The 9,081-nt window shown below is 55.8% G+C and overlaps 1 protein-coding gene across 3 annotated transcripts in view; it reads left to right on the top strand.

Annotated features, from left to right (window-relative positions):
• Pald1 (phosphatase domain containing paladin 1) overlaps positions 1-9,081 on the top strand; it is a 61,398-nt gene that overhangs the window by 33,056 nt on the left and 19,261 nt on the right. For all 3 annotated transcript variants that reach the window (XM_013351090.2, XM_005360086.2, XM_013351091.2), the window contains exons 5-17: positions 105-269; positions 1,126-1,286; positions 1,435-1,510; positions 2,284-2,435; positions 2,700-2,799; positions 2,951-3,055; positions 5,589-5,684; positions 6,044-6,172; positions 6,563-6,679; positions 6,765-6,920; positions 7,256-7,438; positions 8,457-8,597; positions 8,765-8,836. In XM_013351090.2, the coding sequence (XP_013206544.1) occupies positions 105-269; positions 1,126-1,286; positions 1,435-1,510; positions 2,284-2,435; positions 2,700-2,799; positions 2,951-3,055; positions 5,589-5,684; positions 6,044-6,172; positions 6,563-6,679; positions 6,765-6,920; positions 7,256-7,438; positions 8,457-8,597; positions 8,765-8,836 (1,653 nt within the window). The remainder of the gene's footprint in view (positions 1-104; positions 270-1,125; positions 1,287-1,434; positions 1,511-2,283; positions 2,436-2,699; positions 2,800-2,950; positions 3,056-5,588; positions 5,685-6,043; positions 6,173-6,562; positions 6,680-6,764; positions 6,921-7,255; positions 7,439-8,456; positions 8,598-8,764; positions 8,837-9,081) is intronic.

The following is a 9,081-nucleotide window of genomic DNA, read 5'->3' as shown; positions in this document are numbered from 1 at the left end:
ACCCCCCCATCCCCCATGAGGGAGGAACTATCTGGGCAAAGGCCTAGAGGTTGCACAGGGGACTGATATCCGTGCAGCACAGGGGCAATGGCTTCTCTTAACAGGAGTGTATCATCTTCTGTGTGCGGGAGGAGCCTGTGCTGTTCTTGCGTGCCGAGGAGGACTTCGTGTCTTACACACCTCGAGACAAGGAGAGCCTTCATGAGAACCTCAGGGGTCCCGGGCCGGGGATCAAGGCTGAGAGCCTGGAGCTGGCCATCCGGAAAGAGGTGAGGGCCTGTGGGGGGTGGCCACGTGCTGAGAGCGTTTCTCCCTCACTGGCCTCGAATGTCTGAGCGGAGACTCCAGTCTGCTCTCCAGACATGCCCCTGAAACCATTCTGGGTGTGGGAGCCACTCAGCCTTTGCTGGCCTGCACTCCCCAGCTTTCGTGCCCTGCTTGGGTGAGTGGCTGGCTGCACCGTTGACCTCTTGTTCCAAGCTGGCCTATTTCTGTCCCTCTCTCACCACGCTCCTCCTTTACTCCCCAGTCCTGGTGTAGGGAGGGGTCTGGTCTGGTAAGAAGAGATCGAGGGTAGGAGGCCCAAGGCTGAAGTTGGGCTACTCACTGGTCATGTGTGGCACTATGGAGTCGCTTGCTGGGCCTGTCTCCAAGATTCCAGGGCCACCTCTTCTCTCCCAACCGAGTCTTGGTGGGGGGCTCTGAGATGATTGACACACCAGAGAGGGGTATGAGAGGAACGTAGGGGTCACCATGCTTTAGAGATAGATGGCTATGAGGAAGTTTAGGCCTTGCCGGGACTAGCCTTTCCTTACCTCTCTTACTTCTGTTTCAGCTGACTGAGCCTCATCCCGGCCAGGTAGCTAAGCTCATTTCCACTGCTCCGTGGGCAGAGCCCTCCAACTGACCTCCATGGTGGTCATGATCAGTCCACGCAGGTCTGGCTGCCCTCAGGCCTGATCCCTGTAGGCAGGGCAGAGTGCCTCTGGCCACGTGGCTCCCTCTTGAAGGACAAGAAGCCTATGTGTAGCCTCCACGTGGCCTGGTCCCCAGACCGGGGAGGGGCAATCAAGGAGGCCTAGGAAGCTCAGGTCATATCCCTCTGATTCTTGCATCTCACTCTAGATCCACGACTTCGCCCAGCTGAGAGAGAACACGTACCATGTGTACCACAACACAGAGGACCTGCGTGGGGAGCCGCACACCGTGACCATCCGAGGTGAGGATGATGTGCACGTGACCGAGGAAGTATATAAGCGGCCGCTGTTCCTGCAGCCTACCTACAGGTATCCGGAGCTGATGTCCTCTCTGGGCTGGCTCTCCAGCTGCTACCTCAGTTTCCCCATCTGCACATCAGGCCTGTGCTTGGGGGATGAGGGCTTGAGCTGCTCCCCAAGGTCATTGCCCGGCTCACGGGCTGTTCTCTTCCGGCAGATATCATCGTCTTCCCCTGCCAGAGCAAGGGGCCCCCCTGGAAGCCCAGTTCGATGCCTTTGTCAGTGTCCTCCGGGTAAGTGGGACTGAGGGGAGGGACTTCTGGAAGTGGTAAGTAGGAATAGGTGTCACTCATTGGTCTCCATGGAGATGCTCAGGGTGAGTGTGACCTCTGGCTATCTCTGTGGAAGGTTCGATCTATGATGTATATAGGGTCCAATATGTTGGGGTGTGGGGTGGTGTCTGTATCCTTACGTGTGCATAGATGCATCCTTCTGCAGTGTGTGTACATGTGTCTGTGTGCACACATGCACCTGAGTATACATATCGCAATTCTCTAATACCAGAGTCCAAAACTGATACCTGGAGGACCTGGTTCTAGCCATGGCTTGACTGCGCACTCGCTGTGTGGTGCAGGAGACCTTCCCTCCTGTCTAGACCTCCTTCTTCCCTTTTTCAGTCAAGCTCGAGATTCTTGTCCCACAGGCTTGTTTCTGATTTACTGGGCATGGGGGGGGGCGGCTTTCTGTCCCATCCCATTTTGGGACATTTGTATTACATGGGGAAGGGCATCAGGTCAACGTAGGGCCTGGGACCCTGAGAGTAGCTCCTATTCCAGACCCCATGAGATTCCTGGCCTGTTCTCTGAGTTCCCCTGAGGCTGGGCAGGGGCAGGACCTGAGGCCCTGGGAGCAGATGGATCAGATCTGGCCGCAGACTTGACATCAGAGGCTGCGCTACTTTTCTAACCCTGGCTTGCTGCGGATGTCATTAGCCTGACTGGGGCCTCAGCCTCAGGGTTTTCCCATCACACACTTGCCTGACGGTCGTTCACGTTCCCTCCTGCAGGAGACCCCCGGCCTTCTGCGGCTCCGAGATAACCACGGGCCTCCCCCTGCTCTCCTGTTCAGCTGCCAGTCAGGTGTGGGCAGGACCAACGTGGGCATGGTCCTGGGTACCCTCGTGCTGTTCCACTGCAGTAGAACCACCTCCCAGCCAGAGTGAGTGGCAGGGGTTGGGACACCAGGAGAGAAGAGTGCAAAGCCACCTCTGGGATGATGGGACCACATCCAGAAGGCAGGGCATCATCGCCTCATTTGCCACAGATTTGCTTGGTGCCCTGGAGAGGCACTGGACCCTTCTGAGCCTTCATTCCCCCTATGAAATTCAGAAGGATCCTGCAATCTGATGCTTCCCGGTGGCTGGTGGGTGGCAGAGGGTTGTGTGGTTGTTCCTCACCACCCTCCTGACTCTCACCTTGTCAGGGCTGCCTCCTTGTTGACCAAACCCCTACCCATGGAGCAGTTTCAGGTGATCCAAGATTTCATTCACACGGTGCCCCAGGGAAGGAAGATGGTAGAGGAGGTGAGCAAGGGGCTGGGCCAGTACAGCACGGGTAGTGGGTAGTGGGGCGTTTGCTCCTGTCACTGGAGTGTGTGTGGGGGTCTCTTTTTCCCTTACACCCCTTCTCTCTGACCGTCCTCCCCGATTCTCTGTCCCCCTGTTCTGGCTCTAGGTGGACCGAGCGGTCACTGCCTGTGCAGAGTTGCATGACCTGAAGGAAGAGGTCCTAAGAAACCAGAAGAAGCTGGAAAGCATTAGGCCAGAGAGCCCCGTGCAGGTGAGGCGACGAGGAACATGCTGGACTCTGCTTGGGACTGGGAGTTTTCACTGTTGTTTCTCAGTGGTTTCTAGAGGGGGTGGGGTGGGCAGCTGGACCAGCGGGAAGGCCGAGGAAGAGGAAGTTTATTTTTTCTGAGCAGGTCTCTTGGCTGCAGAATAAACAGCACGGACAGAGGGGCCTGCTGAGACCTCTGGACACGGATGTTTCCCAGATCATCACTTTAGTCAGTTTTATGTGAGAGTGATGAAGAACTCGAGGCTGAGACAGTCAGCTCGTAAAAAGGGCAGGCTAGCCAGGAGCGGTGCAGGCTGGTGATCTGCACACTGCTGCTGAGGCAGGGAACTGAGTTCAAGGGCAGCCTGGGCTGGATGGTGTGTTCCAGGTCAGCAGAGAGAGAAGAGGTAGTGAGAAGGAGGGAGAGGGGAAGAGAGAGAGGGAGGGGAGAGGCGGTGCCTGTGGTTCTGTCTTCTGGCCAGCACATTATGGTGGGACAACACTTTTCACATCACAGCCAGGGAACAAAAAGATAGGAAGAGGCAGCCAGCATCCCACAGCCCCCTTTTAGAGCACATCTCTAGTGACCTAAAGAGCTATTGCTAGTCCCTGCCCCTTCACGAACCTGTCACCTTCCCACAGCGTCACCCCAGGATCCAGCCTTTAATTCAGGGATCTCTGGGGTACTTTGGGGATTCATACAGGAACTCTTCCTACAAAGGAAACGACTGGACCTTCCCTAGGAAGAGCGGGCTGTGTCCATCCCGCAGCTTCAGGAGCAGGGCTGCGCTGGCTCGCAGCCCCGTCCCTAGTTCCGGGGAGAAAAGGGGACCAACAGTGTTTGTGTTCAGTGTACGGAAAGAATCTAAGCCCTTACAATTTTTTCCTTCTTTAACACTTAAAAAAAAAAAGTCCTTGAGAGCTGTGTTTCCATGATGGGAAAACTGAGGAATTAGAAACAGGAGAAGCAGTGGCACCTTGCACTGGTCGCTGCCTGAGCATGCTCTTTAACTGTGTTTGCGATTCTCTATGCAGCTGCCCCTAGTTTTAATGTGAATCCTTGCATTTTATCATTGAGAAGATTTTTAATGGCTCTGTCACGTAAACTAGTGGCCAGGTCAACCTGCATTGACCTGTTGAGTAAGAATGAGGTCTCCCAATCCATCTGCCTGGTCATGGTCCTGGTGTCACTTACAGAGGTGGGGACTTGGGCATCTGCTTTGCGCCTTCAGCCTTCATTGCCCTCTTTGTGAAGTGGGGCAAGGGATGAAAATTAGCTGGTAGGACAATTGGGGTCATGTGAGGGAAAATGCATGGGCTAAATGTCACCTGCCACTGTCACCAGACAGGCCCCAGTTGTCGACACCCCTGTCCTGTAATTGCTTTTGTCTGGAGCAGCTTCATCTCTCTAGCAGTATCTGGATTTCCCTCTTGCCTCTGCGGTGGGGGTCATCAGAGCCCAGCATTATCCCCTAGTCTAGACCAGGGGTCAAGGGTCATCAGAACTTGGCTCAGAGCCCAGGGATCGTGCTCCATCTCTGTCTCCCCGGCATCGTCTTATGGTTGACTCATATGTCACAGGCAGAGCTATCACGCTGCCATGGCAACCTAAAGGGGTGAGACTGAGACTGTGCCCCCACCCCCACGCTGCCCATCTAGCCTACTCACTCTAGCTTTCTATAGAAAAAGCTGCGTAGCCCCTGGAGGTGCAGATTCCCAGAGATAGGGGTGGGGTCCAGGTTTACCGTAGGCGCTGACTCTTCTTTCAGGCACCAATTCGATTCAGATCTCACTTGCCTTCTAGGTTACTGACCTGGCTGGCGACGTTTGAGGGTCAGGAGGTGGAACTCATGGGCTCTTTTGGATACCCCAATGCCTGGGGGAGTTGGGACCCGAGTCAGAGGACAGGGAGTCCTGTCATTTGTCAGCTGGGTGACTTGGAGGAAGTTGCTCTGTTATTTGGAATTTCTGTTTTCTGCCTGTGAATTAGGGGTAGCAATAGGCCCCAGGAGTGTCGCATCTCTCTCTCTCTCTGTGTGTGTGTGTGTGTGTGTGTGTGTGTGTGTGTGTGTGTGTGTTTAAGTTTTTGGGACAGGGTTTCTCTCTGTAGCCCTGGCTGTCCTGGAACTCACTCTATAGACCAGGCTGGCCTTGACCTCACAGAGATCCGCCTGCTTCTGCCTCCCGAGTGCTGGGATTAAAGGTGTGCATCATCACCCCTTTTTCGTCACAGGAGAAATGGAACATGGGGAGTTGTGTTGTCTACTCCTCATCCTTGTCCCCTCTCCCAGGGCTGGGAACCGGCCTGGAGAGGCAGCAACTGCACCAGAGCCATCCTTTCCCTGTGTGGTCACCACAGAGTTCAGTACTACAGATAGACCACAGCTAATGGGATAGACACGTGGAAGGACTTCCAGCCTGGCAGAACTGTCATGGAGCTAGAGAGTGCCTCCTGGAATCTTCTACTCTTCTATACCCAGCTGAGGGGCAGCTCCATGTTTGACGTGTCATTTCTCCCTCCCCCGTCTATCCTTAGGAAAGTGGTATCCAGCATGCTGTCCAGCAGAGGGCGCTGCAGAGCTTGGAGCTATACTTCTACCTGATCCTATTTAACTACTATCTGCATGAGCAGGTGGGACTGAGGGAGCGCCAGTCCTCCCACCCCAGCAACAGGGACCCCATGGGATGTGGAATAGAGTGGTATTGTGTGTGTTGGTCTCTGAGGAAGGTTGGGAGGGGCAAGAAGGGGTCCAGGTAAATGTTGTTTCTGCCCCCATTGCCCCATTCCCATGTCCCCTTTCCCTTCCCAGCCCAGGCCTAGACTATCTTGGTCAGGGCAGCAACCATCCTCTTCCTCCCTCACCTACTTGTTCTCCTCCCCATGGACCACAATGATACTTTTTGGGGCTCCCTTTTCCATGGATAGGCGGGGAGAGTTCAAGATGGCCCCACATCCCTCAACGCCCCATCTCTCTTGGCCTCGGGCTGCAGTACCCCCTGGCCTTCGCCCTCAGTTTCGGTCGATGGCTGTGCATCCACCCAGAGCTGTACCGTCTGCCCGTGCTGCTGAGTTCAGTGGGGCCCGTGGCCCCGGGGGACCTGATCGCCAAGGGCTCCCTGGTAAGTGGCTGTGTATCTGTGTAGTGGGCTGGGCCAAGGAGTTCTAGGTTCCTGCAGGGCTGGGGAAGTGTGGCCAGGGGGCTGGTAGGCTCCTCCTGTGAGCAGAATGTGCCATGTTCAGGCGCCATGTTCCAGCTAGTGTTTTAGCTCCTTCTTCTTCATCTCAAAGCCCAGGGTTTTGACACAGTATCACACTGAACTATAGGGCGTCTGAGCTAGATTTCTCTGGAGGGTACCTGTCATCACATCTCTGCCAGGGTACTAAGAAGGCTGCAGGTGTCCAGCCATGCATGCCCTGCACCCAGTAGAACGATGTTCCCATCTCACTTGCCCACGGAGGCTGGATCTGGTTGGTAACTGTGAACTGCAGGTTTGCCGTCCTCTCTACAGGAAGCTGATGATCTTGTTTCCCCGGATGAGCTCGGCACTGTCAGAGAGATGGACGTAGCCAACTTCCGGCGTGTACCTCGCATGCCTATCTATGGCACCGCCCAGCCCAGTGCCAAGGTGCCCGCCGCTCCCAAGCTCAGGTCCAAACATGGGGACGGGGGGGAAAGGCTAGCCCTGGCCCTGACAGCCCCTCGTCCCCCAGGCCCTAGGCGGCATCCTGGCCTACCTGTCTGATGCCAAGAGGAAGCTACGGCAGGTGGTCTGGATCAACCTGAGGGAAGAAGTTGTATTGGAGTGTGATGGGTACATACACAGCCTGTGGCCACCCGGACCGACCCTGGTCCCTGAGCAGCTGGAGGTAGGGTTTCTGGCTTTTCACACGGTCCGCATGGGTGGCACTTGGGAGAGAAGGGGGATGAGGGAGAGAGCCAGAGGGCCTGCACTCCTCTTGTGTGAATGGAGGAGTGCGGCCCAGGAGCAGATGATTCGGGCAGCTGCTGGTCCAGACCTTCTATTCCCGTGTTTCCATGTCCCCATTCCCGTGTTTCCATGTCCCCATTCTCCTGTGGCTTTTCTGCCTTTGGGGTGGTTCTGCCCTGAGGTTGGCAAGGCAGCACTAGTTATGGCTTCTGCAGGTTCCTGCCTCTCTGGCCCATCTCAGTGGCCTCTACCCCATGTCCTACTCCTGTCCAGGCCCTGGAGACCCAACTGAAGGCCCACCTGAGTGCTCCTGCTCCCAACACGAAGAACCCTACCACTCCCAGGTTCCAGAAGTGCCTGACCACGCAGGAGGTCTTCAGCCAGCACCGGGGGACCTGCCTTGGCCTTACCTACCACCGCATTCCCGTGCCAGACTTCTGCGCCCCCCGGGAGGAGGTGAGGGGCCAAACCTCTGGGGACCAGATGTCTCTTCTTCTTCCTTGGCCTGGGAAAAGCAGTTCAACTTTATAATGGGGCCAGGGGATTGTCTAATGGGCTCCACATGTGGCCTCAGAAGCATGTTCCCATCTTTGTGTGTGCGCGTGTGTGCATGCATGCAAACTCATGTGCCCATTGCATGTGTATCCTACCTGCATATGCTTTGTGTGGCGGGGCCAGTGTGCGCATCATATGTTGCAGGCATGTGTACCATGTGTTACAGGGGCAGGAGTGTGCTCACGTGCCTGTTGGAAGGATATATGATGAACGGTGCCCTGGTGGTGTGGGGTGTAGGTTCCCACGGAGTTCATAGCATCTGTCTTGTGTTTGTGGGCTATGTGGAGATGCTGTATCTATGGGGGCGGGTGTGCTCATGGAGAAAACCCTGTGGAATCCGGCTCTGTGACTGAGGTGGTGTTCATGTGGCAGATGTATGTTTGCAGCCGTCTGTGCGGTTTGTCTTTCAGGTACTGGTACGTCTGTAGGCTGTGTGTGTCTGGCACATGCGACCTGTGGATGTCCCTGTGATGGTGTCAGGGCTGTTGCTTTTGCCCAGCTCTCTGTGGGCTCACAGCTGGTGGAGTGCTGCCCCCTGGTGGCTGCTCTCTAAGTGTTCGAATGAGCTCAGGCAGGACCAGGACCTGGTTCTCAGGCAGAGCGACTGGGTACCAGGTCAGAAAACACCTGTGTGTGACCCGTCAGGTGGAGGACTGGCAGAGTCCCAGAAGTGTGTTGCATCTGCTCATATGCCCAGTCCTGGGTGCCTGGGATGGGCACATACACAAGAATACAGCTTTTCACATACATGTGGTCTTGTGTGTAATCTAGTGAGCTGTGCGTGACATGGACAAGGTTAGGTGTATGATGGGGCACATGGGGCCAGAAAACTGGGGTTACCACTTGGATGGAGGTCACCAATGTAAGTCTGTTCAGTCAGTGACACCTCTGGACTCAGACTGTGATCTTGTCACTTCAGGACTTTGACCGACTGCTTGAGGCCCTGCGGGCTGCTCTCACTAAGGACCCAGGAACAGGCTTTGTCTTCAGCTGCCTTAGTGGCCAGGGCCGCACCACGACTGCCATGGTGGTGGCCGTGCTGACCTGCTGGCACATTGGGGTAGGTGTGGCCTTCCGGGTGAGGTCAGACATCATCCCAGGCAAGGGTGGGGACTGGAGGGGCAGAGGTCATGCCTGACGTAGTCCTGGGATTCTCCCAGCAGGGATTCTGGGGGTGGGGAAGGGGTCGAAGAGGGGGGTGCTCCATCCAGCTCTGTCATCCCTCAGGGCTGCCCTGAGGTGGGCGAGGAGGAACTAGTGAGTGTGCCTGATGCCAAGTTCACCAAGGGCGAGTTTCAGGTGGGTATGCTCTCTGGGAATCTGGGGGTGTTATGCAGACTGGAGTCTTAGTTCCTGCTGACAGCATCATGGGGGTGGGGCTGACTTTCTGCTTCCCAGATGGACAGACTATGGCTCAGAATAGTCTGTTTCTTGAGCTTCTTCAAATGGCCATGGTGGATGGGTGCTGGACCCTTCCCTATGTGGCCAGGGCACTGGGTTCCTCATGGTGTTGTTGATAACTACCTCACAGTTTCTTTTCTTTT

This window comes from Microtus ochrogaster, linkage group LG2, assembly GCF_000317375.1.
Source record: "Microtus ochrogaster isolate Prairie Vole_2 linkage group LG2, MicOch1.0, whole genome shotgun sequence".
Lineage (NCBI taxonomy): Eukaryota > Metazoa > Chordata > Mammalia > Rodentia > Cricetidae > Microtus > Microtus ochrogaster.
This window is presented reverse-complemented; position numbering and strand designations above follow the sequence as displayed.